The sequence below is a fragment of the Eutrigla gurnardus genome (assembly GCF_963514095.1).
Source record: "Eutrigla gurnardus genome assembly, chromosome: 24".
NCBI classification, from domain to species: Eukaryota; Metazoa; Chordata; class Actinopteri; order Perciformes; family Triglidae; genus Eutrigla; species Eutrigla gurnardus.
The window spans coordinates 3,574,376-3,593,828 of record NC_139935.1 but is presented as its reverse complement, the minus strand read 5'-3'; the positions used below and the strand labels follow the sequence as shown (position 1 = coordinate 3,593,828).

General features: G+C 46.5%; 1 protein-coding gene across 8 annotated transcripts in view; it reads right to left on the bottom strand.

Moving 5' to 3' along the window:
- Window positions 1–19,453, bottom strand: part of dock9b (dedicator of cytokinesis 9b) — a 34,152-nt gene that overhangs the window by 1,241 nt on the left and 13,458 nt on the right. For 3 of the 8 annotated variants that reach the window (XM_084004046.1, XM_084004042.1, XM_084004044.1), the window contains exons 3-49: window positions 18,450–18,539; window positions 17,456–17,538; window positions 16,803–16,872; window positions 16,085–16,180; window positions 15,464–15,598; window positions 15,189–15,363; window positions 14,924–14,979; window positions 14,529–14,603; window positions 14,263–14,403; window positions 13,139–13,483; window positions 12,965–13,047; window positions 12,646–12,768; window positions 12,472–12,551; window positions 12,187–12,374; window positions 11,541–11,606; window positions 11,228–11,320; window positions 10,908–11,019; window positions 10,619–10,737; window positions 10,260–10,346; window positions 10,089–10,178; window positions 9,814–9,929; window positions 9,433–9,502; window positions 9,223–9,348; window positions 8,746–8,817; window positions 8,513–8,659; window positions 8,239–8,322; window positions 8,022–8,133; window positions 7,736–7,914; window positions 7,530–7,637; window positions 7,270–7,381; window positions 7,064–7,194; window positions 6,138–6,252; window positions 5,992–6,058; window positions 5,874–5,921; window positions 5,338–5,474; window positions 4,984–5,237; window positions 4,701–4,883; window positions 4,500–4,613; window positions 4,009–4,224; window positions 3,861–3,918; window positions 2,965–3,071; window positions 2,262–2,384; window positions 1,973–2,092; window positions 1,285–1,431; window positions 927–1,137; window positions 340–530; window positions 155–255 (exon numbers count right to left, since the gene is read on the bottom strand). In XM_084004046.1, the coding sequence (XP_083860172.1) occupies window positions 155–255; window positions 340–530; window positions 927–1,137; window positions 1,285–1,431; window positions 1,973–2,092; window positions 2,262–2,384; window positions 2,965–3,071; window positions 3,861–3,918; window positions 4,009–4,224; window positions 4,500–4,613; window positions 4,701–4,883; window positions 4,984–5,237; window positions 5,338–5,474; window positions 5,874–5,921; window positions 5,992–6,058; window positions 6,138–6,252; window positions 7,064–7,194; window positions 7,270–7,381; window positions 7,530–7,637; window positions 7,736–7,914; window positions 8,022–8,133; window positions 8,239–8,322; window positions 8,513–8,659; window positions 8,746–8,817; window positions 9,223–9,348; window positions 9,433–9,502; window positions 9,814–9,929; window positions 10,089–10,178; window positions 10,260–10,346; window positions 10,619–10,737; window positions 10,908–11,019; window positions 11,228–11,320; window positions 11,541–11,606; window positions 12,187–12,374; window positions 12,472–12,551; window positions 12,646–12,768; window positions 12,965–13,047; window positions 13,139–13,483; window positions 14,263–14,403; window positions 14,529–14,603; window positions 14,924–14,979; window positions 15,189–15,363; window positions 15,464–15,598; window positions 16,085–16,180; window positions 16,803–16,872; window positions 17,456–17,538; window positions 18,450–18,539 (5,756 nt within the window). Of the gene's footprint in view, window positions 1–154; window positions 256–339; window positions 531–926; window positions 1,138–1,284; window positions 1,432–1,972; window positions 2,093–2,261; window positions 2,385–2,964; window positions 3,072–3,860; window positions 3,919–4,008; window positions 4,225–4,499; window positions 4,614–4,700; window positions 4,884–4,983; window positions 5,238–5,337; window positions 5,475–5,873; window positions 5,922–5,991; window positions 6,059–6,137; window positions 6,253–7,063; window positions 7,195–7,269; window positions 7,382–7,529; window positions 7,638–7,735; window positions 7,915–8,021; window positions 8,134–8,238; window positions 8,323–8,512; window positions 8,660–8,745; window positions 8,818–9,222; window positions 9,349–9,432; window positions 9,503–9,813; window positions 9,930–10,088; window positions 10,179–10,259; window positions 10,347–10,618; window positions 10,738–10,907; window positions 11,020–11,227; window positions 11,321–11,540; window positions 11,607–12,186; window positions 12,375–12,471; window positions 12,552–12,645; window positions 12,769–12,964; window positions 13,048–13,138; window positions 13,484–14,262; window positions 14,404–14,528; window positions 14,604–14,923; window positions 14,980–15,177; window positions 15,364–15,463; window positions 15,599–16,084; window positions 16,181–16,802; window positions 16,873–17,455; window positions 17,539–18,449; window positions 18,540–19,453 lie in introns of all 8 variants that reach the window. The other 5 variants (XM_084004048.1, XM_084004043.1, XM_084004047.1 and 2 more) reach the window with 2 other exon arrangements.

The window sequence follows — 19,453 nt, the reverse complement described above, 5'->3', positions numbered from 1 at the left end:
ATGGAAATAAATTAGCTTTTTATTTTGCCTATTTTTGGGGGAATTCGGTGAAAATGTGCAGCTGAATGGAAACAATACAGATACAAATAAAATGTTTTCTATATGAATATATAATTTGCACTTTTACTCAAGCAGATGTTTCTGTCATACGTACCTGAACACCTCTTTGAGCTGTTTGACCTTGTTGTCAGGATACTTCTTGGCACTGCTGTCGTCGAGGAAGGCTCTGGCGTACGCTAGAGGTCCAGCGTTGACCTGGGGAAGAAAATAAAAAAAGGCTTCAGGTCACAAACATAATCCACGAGAGGTAAAACAGCAGCGCGACCTCGTCGTTCCTACCTGAACGCTGATGCTGCCTTGCAGTTTGAGCTGCAGGCGGATCATGTCCACCTCGGAGGCCGAGCACAGCAGCCGCAGCTCGCCGACCTTGGCGCTCATCTCGTCGATGGCCACCTCGATGGGGCTCAGGTCGGTCTGGTGTTGGTACATGACTGCGATACGCTTCTTCACATACGGGAAACAGTGGGTGGCTGGGAGTGTTGGCAGAAAAGAAGAGGACATCAATGATGCTTTTAAATGTCATAGAAAACTAGATTTCATCAGGAAGACAACAGTCTTGCTGAGACACGTAAACACCAATTATTATGTGTCTAGTTGTGTCTCCATGGCAACGTTCATAACCAGGAGAGTAACCGCACAATCCCAATCAGTAGGCGTGATTATTTCCAAGACAAAGATAACACCTGAACTTTGGGATGAAGTGGACGGTAGAGGAATAGAAAGTCCTCCTTATCTCATCAACAACAACGGTGGAAACAGGAAGATGTTCTTGCTCTTTGCTTCCTGAAATCGCCACGGCGATAAGGCTACCTGGAAGCCCTCGTTTGTTCCACATGAAATATTTCTGGTTGAATCGCGTGACCTACTGGTGAGGACGGTCCGCCGTTTACACTGCTCCTCCACCCCGCCCTGCTTCTTGCCCGACACCGTGAACGGCGTCTCGAACACGAAGCGCCGGATGTTGTGGCTCTTCTCGAAGTCCGTCTTCCTGTCCTCCAGCTCCTTGTCGTCCAGGTAGGGGGTGACGTGGGTCACCTGGATGTAGGCGTACTTGGAGTCCAGGTCCTTCGGGTTCACCTGCGGGTCATGGGAAAATGTGTTTACTGGTAAGATTTACGTTTAAAGAGTTTACACACAGCCATAAAAACGATTGATTATGGAGCTTTAAAGGGCAGATATCATGCTCACTTTCAGCTTCATACCTCTGCTACTATATAAACCCACCTTGCCAGAGTCCTGAATGATCTTGACGTTCTCCTGACCGAACTTGTCAGAGTAGAGCTTCAGGAGCCTCTGGGAGATCTCGGAGAGCGGCGTGAACTTAGGCTCCTTGTAGATGTATTCCTTTCCATCTTCATCCTCAAAAAAGCCCTGAAGAAGAAGAAGAAGAACAAGAAAAAGGACATCAAGAGACAAACACAAATGTGCAATACCTTTGGTGAATCAAACCCAAACCCTCATGCTAAATAATAAAAAAAAGATCTAACAATGAAGAAAAGGAGGAGTATGAAAACACCAGACATGCAAACTTCAGCTGGTCACAAGCAGTCTTTTTAAATCAAGCATATGTAACAGCTGCACAGATGTGTGTGGGTGGATCAGTGTAATCACTGGAGGGGGGGGTCCCAGAGGGAAAATGACTGATGAAGGGAAATTTACCGGGGAGGGTTTACCCAAAGCAACACGCTGGAAACGCAATCATTTATCTTTTTCCACATAAAATAACGATGCGAGGACATAGAAGAGCACACCAGGCCAACACACACAGCTAAACCTCTGCCTACTTACCGCAGCCTTATATCCGAGGGGCGGGAGAAAAGAAGAGAAATCTCTATTAACAAGTACATTTCTGTGTAGAGGCAAAAACGGCGGGTTATTGTATTATATAGTTCTTTTGTTCTCTTGTGGAAACCCTTACCTGTCCAAAGAAGGCCACTCTGAAGTATGTTCCCAGCAGTCTTTTGCCGCTGTGCATCACCTCCATGACTTTAGTATAGGCCCGGTGGAGGGTGTCATACAGGTGGGTGAGTTTCTGTTCAGAAAGACCATAAACTCATGTTTACTGGTATAATAACTCAGGTGAGAAGTAGGGCCATTTTCTCATAGACTTCCATGCAATATGACCTCCTCTGAGAGGAGTCGCCCCCTGATGGCCAGGAGGGATAATGACAGTTTAAGGCTTCACTTCTCCCTGGGTTTACCTCAAAGTCTCTGCGATGTTCATAGATGGGAATGATGAGCCGGTAGACATCGGCGATGAGCTCATAACGCTCCGCCTTCCAGAGGCCGTCAGCACACTCCTCCAGCAGCTCCATCAGCACCTCCTGGACACACAGACCATGTAATTGCCACAAAGAGGGACATTTCTGTTTGTTCTTATTTGGCTAAAGTGAACGTAAACTGAGCATAGTGTTCCTGTAAAGACAGCAGCCGTGGCAGGAAATGGAGACATCATCTCCTTTCTTTTTATAGGGGGATAAGTCCAGCTCATAAAGAGGAAAGGTTTTCAGGGCGGATGGAAGGTAAAAGCATTTTTTCATTGCCTACAGATCTGTTGACCAACTCATAAAATCTCACATATTCTACCCACGATACTTTCAATTTCGCTGGGTTATGGGTTCACCAGAAGGTCTGGTCTCTGGCCTGTCAACAAGCCCCTGCTGGACTGCCCTTGAGCAAGAATCCTTGAGGCCGTCCTCAGATTTCCCAAGGCTGCTCTCCGTCTGCCAGCTCAGTGATTTTCTACATGTGATTAACAACACACGTACCGAGCCCAGTGTCAAAGTCGACAGGAGATACTCTCAACATAGATAAGCGCTCCTCTGGTCATTAGTCATCATGTGACACGTGGTGCCAATGAGGGGCTCATAAAACATCCTAAATGTGTAGAAAAGACCCCCATACCTCATTGAAGTGAACGTCCTGCATCCCCACGTCCTCCATCATGGCCGCCTCCTCGTCGATGTTTGGAGTGATGACGCGGAAAGAGGAGCAGCCCTGTCTGAACATACCTAACACACACATATAACAGCATTTTTATTAGAGTATGGGGGAAAAAACATGACATACGACATTTATCAAAAGGTCATCTTAATCTTAATGGCTGCTGTTTTTGTTTTGACATCAAATTTAAGGTATTGTGATAATAAAATGCAATGCCATGTTAAATGAGAAGCAGAAACGATCCAGCAGAGCTGAGGTGTTGTATGAATATCTGACCTGTCAACGAACGGATGACTTTCATAAAACCCTGTAACGTTTTACAACGGAGACCCTCCAAAGTCTGAACACAGCTTGATATGTAAGGAAAGAAGCGAGCGGATCTTATCTGGGGAACGTGGCGGTGGAAGTGTTTTTACACGGGAGTGAACAGGTGACCCTTGGACGAGTGCTCAGGTGGAAGGTGTATGCCCCTGTGTTTATATATAACTGTAAGGTTTATAGTTAAAGAACATAAAACGTACTCATCTTATTTATCTAATTGTGGATGGAAATGGATGGATGGATGGTTGAGCACCGATTTACTCCCATTAAAATGAGATGGATTGCTTTGTGCATACATCCTTAGTTATTAAATGTGTGTGAAAGTTTTTTTATTACTGTGTGATATCTTATCTCTTAGTAAACATCAATTTTATTGAGTTTATTCAACAATTATTTCCCGGGATCATTGTTTTTCTACTGCGTTAACCTTTACAGTTAATCATTATATGGCCTCTGATTGTAAAAGTGTCGGTATGGCCAGTTATTTACTGTAAAAGGAAGCGTACCGTTACTACCAGGAGATATCCTCGACTCACCTTTCCTCCACAGGTATTCTGCCACCAGGGCAGCAACGTGGACGTAACACATGGCTGCCTGTAGGTGGAGCGGACAAACAATCACACAAAGATCGCATTTCGGATAGAATACGTACGTCAACGGAGAGAGAGACAACGCAAGAAATACCTCGGACAGATCTCCGTTCTTGTTGTGGATGCGAGCCATGCTGTCCAGCCAGGTCTTGCGGAGCTCGGGCGTGCTGGTGTAGGACTTGGCCAAGCTGTACTGGAGGTCCACCAGCATCTCCGGGTCGCTCTCGTGCTCCTTCATCTGCTCGGTGGCCATCAGCACCGTCCTGATGCGCTTTGTCAAATCCTTCACATCTGACGGAAACGCTGTGTGCTGCAATAACAAGATCTCTATTAAGGATTTGGCTTTTAATAGCAATAAATATATAATAAAGCCTTTGTTTTGTCTTCTATTCAAAGTATGCAATCTTATTCTCTGGACAGTGTAGAGTTTTATTGCATTGTATTGTGTATATATTGTTTTTTCACCTGTTCTTAAGTCATAAACACAGGGTATAAAACCATTCAGATCAGACTTTAAAAAGGAAAGGGCTTCCGTATTTGTGTGTTGAGCTGATGCAATGACAAGTGTCATGGATTACCCCTGACCTTGATGCTCTTGTCACTGTTGGCACAGTTGTTAATGATGGAGAGAGATTGCTGGAAACGGGTACCCCCGATGCCGATGACATCAGCAATCAGCTGACTGACAGCAATAACCACCTGGGCGAATAGAGACCAAGGAACACACCAAATCATTACTGCGCTTCAAGGGAAAAAATCTGAAAAGTCGCAAATAGACGCACGTACCTGAAGGTGTGTTCGTACAAAAGACTTGCGTCCGGTGTAGTCAAAGTTGCTTTTCATGAGGAAGTAGAGAAGGTGGGCGGCGTCACAGCGGATGGAGCTCAGCTTGGAGTTACAGCACTTGAGGATTTCATAGCAAAGAGAGGCACACATGTCGGCCCGGCCGTCAAAGAAGGTACAGGGGAACTGGAGGACACATGGAGACAGGATGTTAAGCATCACGACTGGAAATGCACATTGTGTGAGACGAGAGACCTCATATATATATATATACTGTATATATCACCTTGTAGATGAAGGTCCTGAGTGAGGTGAAGACCTGTTTGAGGGCGGCCTCAGACTGAGGGATCTGCAGGAAGCACAGATGGACCTGGAACACCTTCTTCATCAGGGGGTTGTGACCAAGATCTGAATTCAGTTGAGTCTTGAATCCCATGATGAAGATGCTGAGCGTGTCCAGCACGGTCAGGCAGACCTCCGTAGACACATTGGCCTCCAGCAGACACTGGCTGCTCACGTCTGCTTCCGTATGAGAGTACACTGCATGGAGAGCACAATCTCAGGGTCGTTAATGCAATTAAATATCTATATTATTCCCACAATTTGCCTTATAAAGAGTCCGGACAGGAGGAAGGCTTACTGTTGTTGAAGGTGTGTGCATTCTCCAGAGTTCCCAGCTGCTGGAGACGGGCATGCAAGATCCCCGCCCTGTTACGAGACACGGGCAGAGTCAGAGACTTCCTGTCTGGCGCTACAGGCCCCGCCCCCTCCTGGTTCCTGTTGCGAGAAGAGAAATTATGATTAGCAGCAAGTTTGGATGCCAGGTGTGTTCAGAAGACCAAGTTAACACACATAAAAGAGGCACAGAAGAACACAAATCGGACGAAGTCAGAACAAAACAGAATAGAATGTAATAGAGCATTTAATGAAGCGAAGTGACAGGCATGTCTTACCCATGCAGGAGGGGCCTGGGGCCGCGACATTAACCACAAAGCAACTTGCCAGCAGTGTTACAGAAGAGGGAACAAACCAAAGGCAAAAGGGGTTAAAAGGTTCAGTAAGGACCGGCGTTTGTAAGTGTCTGGGCGTGAGTCACAGTATCGCACATGAACATAATCAGCTTCAGTTCAAGAATCCCTTCATTAATTGAGATCATGGAGGTCGGTGAACACCTACCTGACGATGAATCTCTTCCCCATGTATCTAAACTGATGGAGGCAGACTCTGCAGGACAAACACACAAAGTCAGAGGTCACGACTGCATTCAAAGCCTGCATTCTAGTTCTGTACTTACTCGATCAGCGTGAAGAAGTCCATCAGTTCTAAGGGAGCCGCCTTGTTCCAGTATGCAAAAAGGGCCTCTGAGGTGACGACACAGTGAGAAAAGGTTACTATTGTTCCCGTGTTAACGTCCAGTGCAGTGACTCCGGCGTGTCCTACCCTCTGACATGCTCTTGAGGATATGCAGCAGGCACATGAGCACGTTTTTGATCTCGTCCCGGTCCAGTTTGCCACAGCGCAGCACAGTGCTGCCCAGAGCCGACGCACACTGGTTCTGACTCACGGGAAGGAGGAAGAGGAGAGACGGGGAAGAAAAGGAAAGGAAGTGTTAGTGACTGAGCAGCAGAAACATCTGAACTTAACAGAGATAAAGAACACTCAAACAAGCCAAACTTCAGATGAGAAATGTCTTTTCCTGGGAGGAGGGGGAAAAGATTTCCTGCAGTCTGTGCTTTGAGATAGCGACATCAATCGCAGGTTGGAGGAAACACATTTACAGTGAAACGGCTACGAGTCGCACACATTCCCTGATGAGGGACACTCAGAAGAGAAGGAGGATTTTGGACGTATTGTACAGATATCTGTATGTTTTGCTGAGATTTTGCTGTACAATTGTAACCAAAAGTCTCAGGTGGAGAGGTCACAAAGGTCAAACAGAATACTTGTATGGGGATGTTTTCCTCCTGATTTCCATCCACAGCTTGTTTTTTGTCATTATCACTGTCGCCGTCCTGCGGCGGGTCAGGCAGGGGCGCCGAGAGCAGGGAGAAGTCCATGGTGACCCGCTTGGTTTGACGGCTCAGAGGTGGGACTCTGTCCTCGGAGTCCAGGGGGAGAGGGGGCACGTTGACCGAGTGCCTCCTGGTAAATCTCTCCTTTTGGTGGGGAGCGACAGAGCAAGCAGGGGAGCTCTGGAGGAGGGGTTGGGAGGAGAGCGCGGACGTCCAAGAGTGAAGACATTGATGGGAGTGATATGCAAAGTGTCAACCTCAACCCTTGTTTTCCTTTGTACACATTGGCTCTACGTTCACCTCACACACACACACACACACTGAGTGCTTTTATTCATTCAAGCATCCATCTACCTTCTCCAAGGAGTTCGTCTTGTCACTGCTCTTGTCCAGCAGGCTGTTTCCAGAGTCAGTGGAGATCAGAGAGCCCCGCGAGTCTGCATGGTGAACGGAGCTGACGTTGGGTGTGGAGCTGTGAGGGGAGGCTGCAGGGATGTCAGAAGATGTGATGTCATTAAACAGAAGGAGCCTATAGAAAATGATGAAGTTCCAGGATTTACCTGTTCCTGAGATGACTCCGAACACATCTTTATGGAGAGCATTCTCTATGCAGCTCCCAGGTTTCTGAGGGGTCACGATGGAGTTGGGGACCAGAGAGTCCTCCCGGGCATTCTGGGACAGAAAGCAACAAAGTGATCCGGTTTAGCCGTGCATTAAGCTGACATTAACTCGGTAAGTAGTGTTTTGAAGAGAGAGCACGCCTTATTGGTAAAATATACAAGCTACTGTTCACTTTTTCACCACTAGGTGTCAGGCTTACATTGTGGTTGCTGAAGGGGGCGGACTCCTTAATGTCAAGTCTGCAGACGTTCTCCTGGAGCAGGCCGAACAGAGGGAGGTAGAGGGTGGCGAGTCTGGCCTGCTGGCTCTGGAGAGACACAGTAGGACCTCGTTAGCTGCCGAAACCCAAAACCTTTTCCAAAATGAACTCGATCCTTTAGTCCTCGGTGAAGTTGTGGGACTCACTTTCGCAGCATAGCGGTCGTCGAACGTGTGTTTGATCATCAGCCCCTTCAGCACCTGGATGGCGATCTGACGGATCTCTCGAAACTCCTGAAGAGCACTGCCCACCTCCCTCAGCAGCAGCCCCACCAGGAAGTGGTTTCGACAGAAGTCATCAGTCAGAGAGTAGTCCAGCTGTAGATCTGACGCCGAACAACGGAAATAACAATCAAAACCAAACACCAAACGAAGCAGAATATCAGCTGCACTCTGCTTAGTTGGAAGTGACGTTAAGCCGTGTGTCCTTTACCTTGGAACCTTTGAATTCTGCCTTTTCCAAAGGGCATGGGCAGATTAAGAGGGACATAGTGCTCGTGGTTGCAAACAACACGCAGGAACTCAAACTTGAATTCATACAAAGTCTGGAACGGACAAGGAGAGAAAATACATTACACAAGCTTCCTTTAACGTCATGTTTTAGGATTTGAACAACACATTAATGATGGTGAGCAGGAGAGCGTTTAAACCTTGGGGTCTCCAGGCATGAAGCAGTTCATGTAGTTGTTGATCTGCTTGAATACGAAGCCTCTGTCCAAGAAGGTGAAGCAGCGCTGCGTGGAAAACATAAGATCAGATGCAGGGTTCCGAATTAAACTGGATCTCGTTTTAAAATCCAGTTCAACATAAACAATCTGCCGTGAGGAGGATTATTACATATCTCTACATGCCCCGAACCAAAGGGAATTTTTAAAACTCATCTCCATATCAAAGGACATTGCGGGCAGTGGGAGGCGTGCCAACCTTGACGAAGACCGCCAGGCTGTGGTTGGCATTGCGAGCCGCATCCAGATTGTCCTTGTATTTCTGCGTGATGTGTGGCATCAGCATATTGACCAGAGTCTCCACTGCGTGGTAGAAGGACGCCGAGAAACGCTGGTTTCTGGAGAGCTGGACGCGGGAGGAGGAAGGGGATTTAGACCGGGAGGAAATGGGAAGTGGAAGAAAATGCTAAAAAAAAAAAACACAAGACCTACCTTGACCTTCCCGCTCTCGATGAGATAATGAGCCATTGATTTCACCAGAGCTTCGAAGAAGTACCATGAATACTGGGACACAAACACAGAGTCACTGCAAGGAATAATTACCACCCGACATGTAATTTATAAAATACGCTTGAATAGGCGTTATCAAACGAGACCTTTCAAGGTGTTTTATCTTCTCGTCAATGACGTTCTCAAGGTCATGTTATAGCCTATTGATGCTGTACTCCTTGAAACCACCGCCTTTAAACTTTTGCAAAATACAGTTTTCTTTTTTTTTTCTTCTTCAGAAATCACCTCAGCGGCTGAAAGGATTTTTTACCATTCAAACCATGCATTTGAAACATCCATCTCCCTCCATTTGTTTGCAATTTGAACTGCGAAGAAAGCCGCTACCAATCTCTTACAGTTTATAAGAACCCTGACTTTTATTCAGGAGGTGTAAAAGAATCCCCCTGAAACGGCCGTTACCTTCAGCAGCTTGTTGCTCGTGAGGAAGTCGGTGGATGGTTTGAGAATGGCGGTCATGGCTTTAGCCAGCTCCTCGTGAACTGTCTTTACGTTGGTGGAGGCATACGTCTCTGGTTTAAACACGAACTGAGAGGGGAAAAATCAGATTGTATTCATTTACTTTCTATAGAAATGTATAAATATCTGCATATCGTGAGGAAAAGACTGCACCTTGATGTAAGATCTCAAGTAATGTTCAAGCCCTTCTTCGTGGCACTGTGCCACAACATGAACCATCACCCTGAAGAGAAACAGACAATGGGAATATGAGAGAATGAGACGGGAGGAAGTGAAGCTCGCTGGGAGGGACGAGTCAAAGAAAGGGATTACTATTATTCATCCCAAGGCACTAACACCTCATTTTAACACTTCCGAGAGCTTCAAAGACGATGTGGAGCGTGCAAACCATAGGTGAGCGTCTGATGAGAGGATTCAGGCTATTAAAGGAGAACTGGGGGAGATGAAAGCACTGGAACCCACGACGTTCTGCTGAAGGGAAGCTGCATTTCACACATGGGCGTGTAAGAGTGTGTGTGCGTGTGTGTGGCTTGCCTGGTCACGTTGACAGCCACGTCCTCGTGTGTGGCTCTGGTTAGCACGCAGAACAGCTGGTTGAGGATGGCGGGGAGGAAGTTGACCATCACGTGACCCTCCATTGCGTGGAGGCTCTACAAGGAAGAAAACCACATCTATTCTGGGAGAACTATATTAATCGAATACAGACTCTCGCTTGTCATTCCCTTGAACGCCGGATTACAAGATTGCATGTGATGAGGCATGAAGAAAGGGGTGTGTTTCAGCGCATTCGAAAGAAAAGGCCAGGATACCTTCAGGTATTTCACCAGCTCCCCCTCTGAAGCTTGTTCCGACAACTCCATGATTTGACAGTGGTGGAAGAAGTTGTGCAAGTGCTGATCCTAAAAGGAAGCATATGAATATTGTATTTTTTGTATTGCTCCAACATGCAGGTGTTGTTAATGCACATGATGTGTAAGTACCTGAGTGTAAACTGTGGAGACTAGATGCGTGGAGACTTTGAACAGGGGTTTTCCCCCGTCGACCCATTTGATCTCCGAGCCGCAGTGCTGCAAAGACAAGTGGGCAACAATTACTGCAAATGAAAGCTGCACTGTGTTGATTTAGGCTAAGGCACACATGAGATAACAAACCAGAATGAGGAGACAAGCTGTTTCACCATACGGCTGCAGTTTATAAGATGACTCTTATGAGAAAATAGGGCAGGTTTTATGAGTTTATTAACAGATATCCGACCAAGCTACTGAGTTTATAAAGCCCATTTTGAGAATCGTCTGTGTACATCTTCATTAAATGTACACTTACCCCGTCTTCTTCTTACCTTATTGACCCCGTCCTGGGAGCCGAGGTACCCGGCGGGCAGGTTGGCGGCCACCGGCAGCAGCTGTTCGTTCATGATCACTCTGCCGTCCCTGAGCAGAGGCAGCCACGCCGAACCCACTGTGTGTTAAACAAGTAGAGCCACATGTGTGAAAACTAGTGGTAGACTCGTAAAAACCACCTTCACACTGTGTAAAGTATGCCAGGTATTTCCATGAATTCATTGTATTACTTTTTGTGTTAAAATACCCACTGGTGTTTTCATTAAAGGGGGGGGAGCTGCAGCCTACCTGGAGTCTCCACCAGGTCTTTCTTCTTGCTGTTGCTGTCACAGCTAACGTGATAGAAGGTGAAGAGAAGGTGATGCTTCTCGTGCAGCTGAGTAGGAAGCTCGATCTTTATCTGAAAGGCGAGAAAAACACAGATTCCCGGGGTGGATTCCCTCATAAAACAGGGAGCTTTGTTCTACAGAGCATTTCCAGCGAGGATTCAAGGTTGAATTGAAACGTGCTCAAACAATATGAGAGAACTTTGTGACTTTGAGCTAAAATACATATTACAGAATGCATTTCATTATTCAAACTGATCATGATCATGAGCGCAGACGTACCTCGTCGTAGAACTCGGGGTTCTGCTGATGGTGCAGGACGGTTGCGTAGGCCTGCTTCGTGAACAGTGAGCCTCCTGGATGACCATAGATGCACTGCAGCAGATCCAAAAACATGACAGAGAGAGAGACTAGATCTAGTCAAGGCCAGGGTCAAGACCAGCTGGTCCAGAGTCAAGTCTAACATGTCTACAGTCAAGACTAGCAGGTTCAGAGTCCATGTCCCGACGTATCGCTGGTTTGATTTGTTTTTTACAGATTGTGAAGGAGCTGTATGCGTGAAATGATGACGTAATTTCCTGACATGTAAACGCACCTTCACCGCCTGGGCTTCATCCTCATCTGAATCCTTGAATTCAATGCAAACTGCAATATTTCTGGCCTTGAGAAGGGAAACAAAGGTAGATTATAAAAGCAAGAAGCGGTGCCAGGAGATCCCTTAAACCAATTTTAGCCGGACGCTTTCTCCACTCAGCCTCTCAGTGTCCATTATCCATTAGCGTCTATGAAGAGAGGGAACATATTTCATGCAGAGGGCAGAGAGACAGATGTGGGGGAGAAGGCAGGTTGGTTTCTACATATATGGAGCTGACCTGGTGAAAACACCAACCCTGCATTAATGCATTAATCAGAAGCTGCTGCTCTGCGTAGGGATAATTCTATCCAGCTCTGCTGCTTGGCTGAACGAGCCAGAGGCGGTTGCCAGTTGTCTTGTAAGCTAAACAGCAAACACAATATGATGATGATAACAGAATGCCAGCCAGACAAAAACACCACTTTGCAAAAAAAGGATAAGTCATAGGTTTTTGGAGGATTTTATGCTGCGTGTAAAGGGCATCGTGTGGCTCATATAACCAGCTACAAAAACAGCTAAAAATAAACATGGTACGCCCCCCTAATTCTCCTCATTAAAGGGATTGTTACATTAACAATGCAATGCAATTGCAGTGCAATTCTCTTACCTTAGCAAAGGATTTCTGCCCATCATATTTGAGGTGTTTTGGGTACACGTAGAGGTGGTTCTTATAGATGGTGAATGGCTGGGAGCACTTGGCGATGCAGGGTACGAACTCCTCCACCTCCAGGAGAGCGCTGCCCGGCCCGTTGCCCTCGAAGCTCCTCACAGGGATGTAGGAGGAAGTGACGCAATCTGCAGGTGGGAAACGAATAGGGTTGGTTAAAGTCTGATGATTCTGAATAGACAATTAAAAAAAAGAAGTGATTTTGTAAATATTTGGAGGGTTTACTGGTTACATCCGGGGCCACGCTGTCTATAGTTACATCCAAGTTCCCTAAGAGGACAGGGAGTTTGGCCATTTTCTCTGGTCTGTTGGGGAAACAGACATAGGAAAAGCAATTACAACAAAAAAAATAAATCAAAAGCAGTTACTGTGATATCTTTAAGAGAAGGGAGAGCATACTTTCTGAAGTCAGTGAGCAGCTTGAACATGTCCTCGTCTGACAGCTTGCTGCTGTCCTGTCTGTAAAGGGCTGAGAAGCGAGAGCTTTTGTCTAAAGTTCCCGATGCATCCTTGAACACGGGTCTGCAGAGACACAAAAGTCATTGAAGGGCACATCTCAGTTCTACACTAGCGGTTCAAAGGTTTGGCTCTCCCGGCAGGCTGGCTTTCATTTCAGTTTCCACACAGCATCCACATTTTGTGGCACAAGACAATAAATCCTCTTGGTTTAGTCTATTTATGGGCCTGGAGAAGGACGACCTGCTGGTGGGGTTCATACCTTGCAGCCCAGGCGAAAGGCATCCTGTACTGTCCCAGTCTGCTGCAGGCCGTCTTCGCATTCTTCAGCACCTTTTGAGCAATCTAAGGCCAAAAAAAAACGTGATTCATTTCACACATTAATCATTTGAGCCGACGTGAGCATGCAGTGAATCCTAACTGCTTATCTCTGTACCTTGGCGGAGTCTGAGTTCTTCATGTAGGGTTCAGTGCAGTGGGTGATCCCCCCCTGCAGGACCTTCTCAATCCGGGCCACCAGGAAGATCTCTGGATGGGGGCACGTGACTGAGAACACCCCCTGTCTGGGGTACTGCAGAGCACCCGGCGGGAGCCCGCTGGCCTGCCTTCGGTCAGCCAGGGGGCCGTCACCGCTGCCATTGATGTGCAAATCTTGTCTGCTGACGGAGCCTGATGTCAGTTGGCGGACCAAAGGGTGGTTGAGATCCACGTGGAAGTCAGCGGAGATCTTTCGGCTGTTCTGGACGTCAAACAGGGACAAGACCACGTAGAACGGCTCCACCTTTGAAGGGAAAGTAATTTTTGTGATGGAAGACGAACAGAGACGGCAGAGGAAAGAACAGCTTAAGGGACGCCCTGATGCACTTTTCATTTTTCCATCAAGTCCAAATGTACTACTGATGCGATCCATCCGCCCATTCACTCTTTCCACCGTTCGTTTCCATTACACAAGCCCATTTCTCTGTGTGAGGAGCTAATAGCTGTGGTTTTCCCAGCTGAGTGCGTAAGTGTGGAGCGATCCCTCGTCCTCCTCCTCCTACGGAGACAGAGACCTCGGAGAGTGACGGCAGGAAACCAGACTCAGACTAGTGCTAATGCATGGTGGGAGGCCCAGGCCGGTTGCCATGGTAGCGGCCGTTCCTCGCGCCAACAACACCCGTTCTGTCGAGGGGGCCAGCCAAGCGGGCCTTCTGAACGGTCTGTGATCTTCTTAGCCTCGTTTCCGAGGGAATATTTCCCAGAAGCGTGTTTTTGTATTTGAACACATTCATGTCATGAGAGTGTGGTTTGTAATCAACCTCTCTGACTCACATTTGTGACGTTTCTGCCCTTTGAATTTGTAATCATCATATCATTTTTGCTGTGTTGCATGCAAATAATATTATGCTCTTCCCCTGGTTTCCACTAGGGGCACTGCTGCTGCATTATGTGTTTGATACGATGCATAAAAAATGTGAAGAATAATATAAACTCTCAAATATGGAAAGAGATATATTGCTTTAAAGATTTAAAAATAATATTATTGTAGTTTCTATAGATATTTAAATGATTTAAACATACATTAGTTGTTGGCCCCTCTTCGTTCTCTGCGACACAGCCCTGCAGGTTGAACGACAGGTCATGACAGCTGACCAGGACTCTCTTCCCGAACTTCTCCTCAAACTGACGGACGTCTGGCTCGATGCCAGAGAAGTCCAGCTTCTGTGGGAAGAGGAGACGATGTCGAACATTACATTTCATTTGCCACAATAGAAACTCCTGGTCTGAAATCAATAAATAACAGGAGCAAAAGTGACTGCGTAGTAGTCAGGTATCATCTCCCTCACCTGTGTGTCGGGGTCCAAAGTGAACAGTTTCAGGCGAGCTTCGCTCCTCAGCTTGGACTCAATATCTCTGGCAGTCTGTTAAACAAAGAAAAAACGAGATTCAACATCACCAAACATCCATCCATTTCATCCACTTTCCTGAACCAGGAAACAAGCAAAAACAGCAGATAACATTTGCCACGTCCCACTCCTTTTAAGCACAAGGGTCAGCCTCATCTGGCCTCTGCATTTGGAGACGAACACACACACAGACACACGCACACACGCACACACACACACACACACACACACACACACACACACACACACACACACACACACACACACACACACACACACAGGTTGCAGCATTGCCGAGCATCGCTTTAACACAGCGGATGGAGAAAACAGGCTACCTGAAAGCCATCTTGAAAACTTCCGGAACAGAGGTCTGTTTTTCCGTGCTCCTCATCTGTTGGAGAGATCACATAATGATGTGTTTGCCTCGTTATGAGGAGGATTACATAAGGCAAAAATAGTGATAATTAAGTGTTTATCAGGCATGAGAGATTTCATAAGGAAGATGAATAATTCCATGGGGTAGGGGCGCCGTGAAGATGGCCGCGGGTGCAGCGAGCATCAAAAGATTGAGCTGCATTGAGAGACAAACAAGATGCACACCGTCGTGCAGGTCTCCGTTCCTCTTCTCCTGCATGGCCTGCTCAAAGCTGCTGTGGAGGATCTTGTTGAGGGTGCCGATCCACTCCTCCATCTCCGCTTCGCCGTCCGCGGCCAGCAGGAACGTGCTCTTGTCCTGCATCTTCAGCTCGAAGGCGTAGCGACGCACTTTGCTGTTCTGAAAGCGGCGCAGACATTGATTTTGTGATTTCCATTCCTGGTCAAGTTTGTATGACATTACATTGATTTGAAAACCAACGTTGCAGAAGCTCCTCTACCTGAACAACCCCCATGCAGGAGTCAAGGAAGATGGTTCCTTTGGGTTCCTTGGAGGTGTTCTCGTCCTTGTAGAAGTTGAGGTTGTACGATCCGTCTCCCAGCTGGGCGAGATGAAAGTACCTCCTCTTGAAGGACTAGACGATGAAAACAGAAGATATGGCTGACGGCGAATTATCTCCACATTTCAGACAAACGGAAGTAGAGAAAATCCTAATGTTGATTTAATGTTGATAACATGGTGTAATTACTACAGATGGGAAGGGAATGAATAATTGATTTGGTTCTTGCATGCCAAAAGACGAGCAGACTAAGCATTACATAATGAGCGAGGCAGACGCTATGAAGCTTCCGTTACAGAAAGTTACTTCTATATTTAAATAATAGATGCGTCTCCATGGTGTAAACATTGCAGATTGATTTTTGTCAGTTCCCGAGGCATTAATTATGTGAACTTTATGAATATTTAAAGTTTTTATATTTGTTATTTTGCATGCCCTGATGGTGACTTAGGTATTTTTTTATCTGGACCCTGTTTTCCATGACAAGTGGCTTCCTAAAATAATAATCCACTAACTTCAATAAATGTGATTGTATTTTAATAATGTTGTTACTGTACTCACCCGCATAGTAACACTGATCGCACTGTTCATGTTGCCTTTGTACAGCCAGCCATGTTTAGACACTCCTCCCTTCTGGGACCCGAGGGAGGCCGTGTCCTGCAGGAGGAGGTGCACACATTAATACATGTAACTTACATTAAAATAAACATTAATGTCTGTGTGTTTTGTCCCTTAAAGGAGGAGGACATGCATGCAAAACGCTCTCATCTATATGTCTGTACACATATTGCCCACAAGACCAGTTCATTAGAGGCCGTCAATGACTGTCGTTCAACATTTAGATCCACACTGCGCTTCTCTGGTCTCCAGGGATGTCGGCGGTGATGGAGTGTCCATCAAAGGTCACTGGCCTTCCGTTAAATCGATGCCTGAAGCGAGGTGTTTATTGGGCCCTTAATATGCTACAAATGCCACGAACATGTTTGTGTTCTGGGAAACGGCAAAGGTCCTGAACATCAGACAAGACATCCAGACGTTTTGTATTAAAGGAAGGGAATTAAGTGTAACGTTTGCTTTCTGTTGGAATCGTGTGTCAGGGTTTGGTGAGGCCGAGACAATCAGAAGTGAAGACAATAGAGAGGCTAAGTGTGGATTTTCGGAAAGAAGAGAAATCTTTTTTTAATTCACATATGATTTTTAGCAATTTCTAAGTCCAGAAAGTGTCAGTTTGTCGTAGGTTTTGTGTGAAATGAAAGAAAGTTTGGATTAGTGGCCTCACCTCATCTTTTTCCACATCTTCATCCACCTCAAACAGGTGAGCTGCCAGTTTCTCAGGCCTCAGCACCTTACTGAAATTTAAATAAAGGGACACAACACCCAGTGATATGTAGGTCAGGTTCATATTCATGACTGTCGCTCTAAGAAATACACATTTGCGTTTTAGCTTCGTAGGACGTTGCCTGAAAACTGCAGCTGCTTCCCCGAGTGCAGCTCCAACCCCAGACGGACCGCTTGTCCTTTGACCTTTACGAGACCCCGCTTGCTCGGGGGAACGTCTTGAATAAACAGAGTCGGGGGCGAAGGCCAGGGCTCGTCTAGGTTTTCTGCTACAATGTTTTAAACATGATACGCAACATCTGTGAAGTACATTCCTGTCCTTAAGGAAAGTGGCCCGACCAAGGACACATAGGACATTGTGGGGATTTCCCTTGAGAGTTTATGAAATCAATCAACGGCGGTCCCAGAATAGCTCTGCTTATCCTTGCTAGAAAAACATAGGAAGCCTTCTATTGTTGTTGTGCAAGAGCTTGGAGCCTCCGAGAAGAGTTCAGCGGGCCGTAAACAAAAGAGTTACAATATCCCTGGATATCGTCAGGAAAGTGACCTTCACCTCTCAGCACCTGTTGGTATGGCTGCGACACACATACTCACTTGGGGAGCTGGCGGAAGTCTCCAGAATACTCCTCGTACTTGTAACTGACCACATGCCAGTCGGACTTGTACGTTTTGATGCACTGCAGAGACAGAACGTGGAGATGGGGTGGGGCGTCATTTCAACAGGAGCGAAATAAGACGTGAAGTCACAGATATAGTCCAGACAGGGAAGGCCTCAGAAACCAAATATCAAAATCACCCCACCTCCCCGAGAGAAATCAATCCCGTCTGGATGTTCCTTTTTAGTTATGCAATCCCAGTTCCCTGGAATGCTGCTAGTCAACATGTTTTTCAGGGATTATGTTTTTCAAAGTTTCGTGTCTTTCCTACAGAGAGAAGCAAACTAAACATTTAACACAACCACATAAAACAAGCACTCATAAAATTACACATGTTGACTGAGGGAAAGGGGTCACTACGAAATGGAAAAAGTAAATCCAGAGACCAGCACATCTGTATAAGGCCTCACAGCTACTCCAGATGTAGTTATGATGTAATTCCTGGCTGCAGCCATGGGGGACTATCCCCTATCGGGCTCCATCAGGCCGCACCCCGACCAAACCCAGCACGCAGCTCCTCTGAAACAACATGACGCGAACCACCACCGGACTGCGGAGTCCAGCCCATCCTCAGGTCAGGAAAACGTCAGGGTGGAGGAGTTTCTCCAACTCATGTGAGCAGCCGACAGACGTCGACGCTAGCTTCCTGTGAAATCTAATCCGCTCTGCTTTATATTTACACCATAACCATAATCCGGATGAATCGCTGGTCTGAACTTATGAACCGCGAGGATCTGAGGGTGTGAGAGCCAGTTATCTGGACGGAGGCGGAGCACCTGTGTTTGGGTGAAAGGAGACAAAAACGTGGCTGTGCTCCAAACAAAACGACAGAGCAGGGCTTCGGTTCGGGACGGAGACGGTGAGGCTTCGGCCGAGACAGAGAGATAGAGAATGGACAAAGCAGGCGTACGTCCAGGTATGAATTCATTTACCTCTTGGACAAACAGCGAGTGAGCTTCTTTCTCTGCAGCCTCTGGCACGGTGGAGAAGAGAGTCCTGCCCTGGCGCTTCAGGGTGGAGATCTAAGACAGAAAAGAAGGCATGAAAACAGACAGATCCATCCTGCTGGTTTGAATCCAGTCCAGTCTCTTTAAAACGCAGCATTTCAGACAGAGCGTGATGAGCTGTATGTCCAGGAATGAGAAGAATTATGTATGGACCTAAAAAATTAGCATTGTCCAATCATATCATCGATCATCAAATTGTGAACTTTTCTTTCGAACAAGGTTAAAAAAGTAGAGATGAAAGGAGATGGAGGGAATGTTCTGCAGCCCTAATTCTTCTCCCTGTCAGCCTTATTAGACATATATATATACAGCGGAGGAGCAAAGGCGCCTCGGGGCATCAAGACTGTTGGGCTGGCAACCCTTGCTCCCACTAAGTGGTCTGCTTTTATACTCAACCCACAAAGACGAGCAGGAAACAGTGGCACAATGACCTAGTTTTGTGATAAATCTCTTACCCTCACACTGGCGAGCATATACACAGTCATTTAGCCTCTGCCCTCATTTGTCCAGTTCACTCTTGCAATAGTTATGAAAGACTTGTCATTGGTCCAAACCGAGCTGAGATTATTCAGTCCAGTGATACGTGAAAACATCCGCAGGGAGAAAAATACGAGTCATACGGGCCGGCTATGCAAAAGATATTTCAGGGAAAAACTACTTTCTAGGCTTTTGTTTCATCAAAGATGCAAAAATGTTTGCGGCTCATTTTCTGCAACAAAATCATTAAAGTCGTGGGATTAATCATCTAGCCAGGACTATCATAAAAACTCAAGGGTGAGCAGATAGTGGCTGAACTGTAAAAGTCCAGGTGAAAGAGCGATTAGCATACTGCAGTATAACACGGTTAACACCGGCCAATTAACAGCATTCCTTTCACAGTCATTAAAAGCGGGGCTTTGATGGCTTCCGCGGGGCCGGAGGAGCGTGTT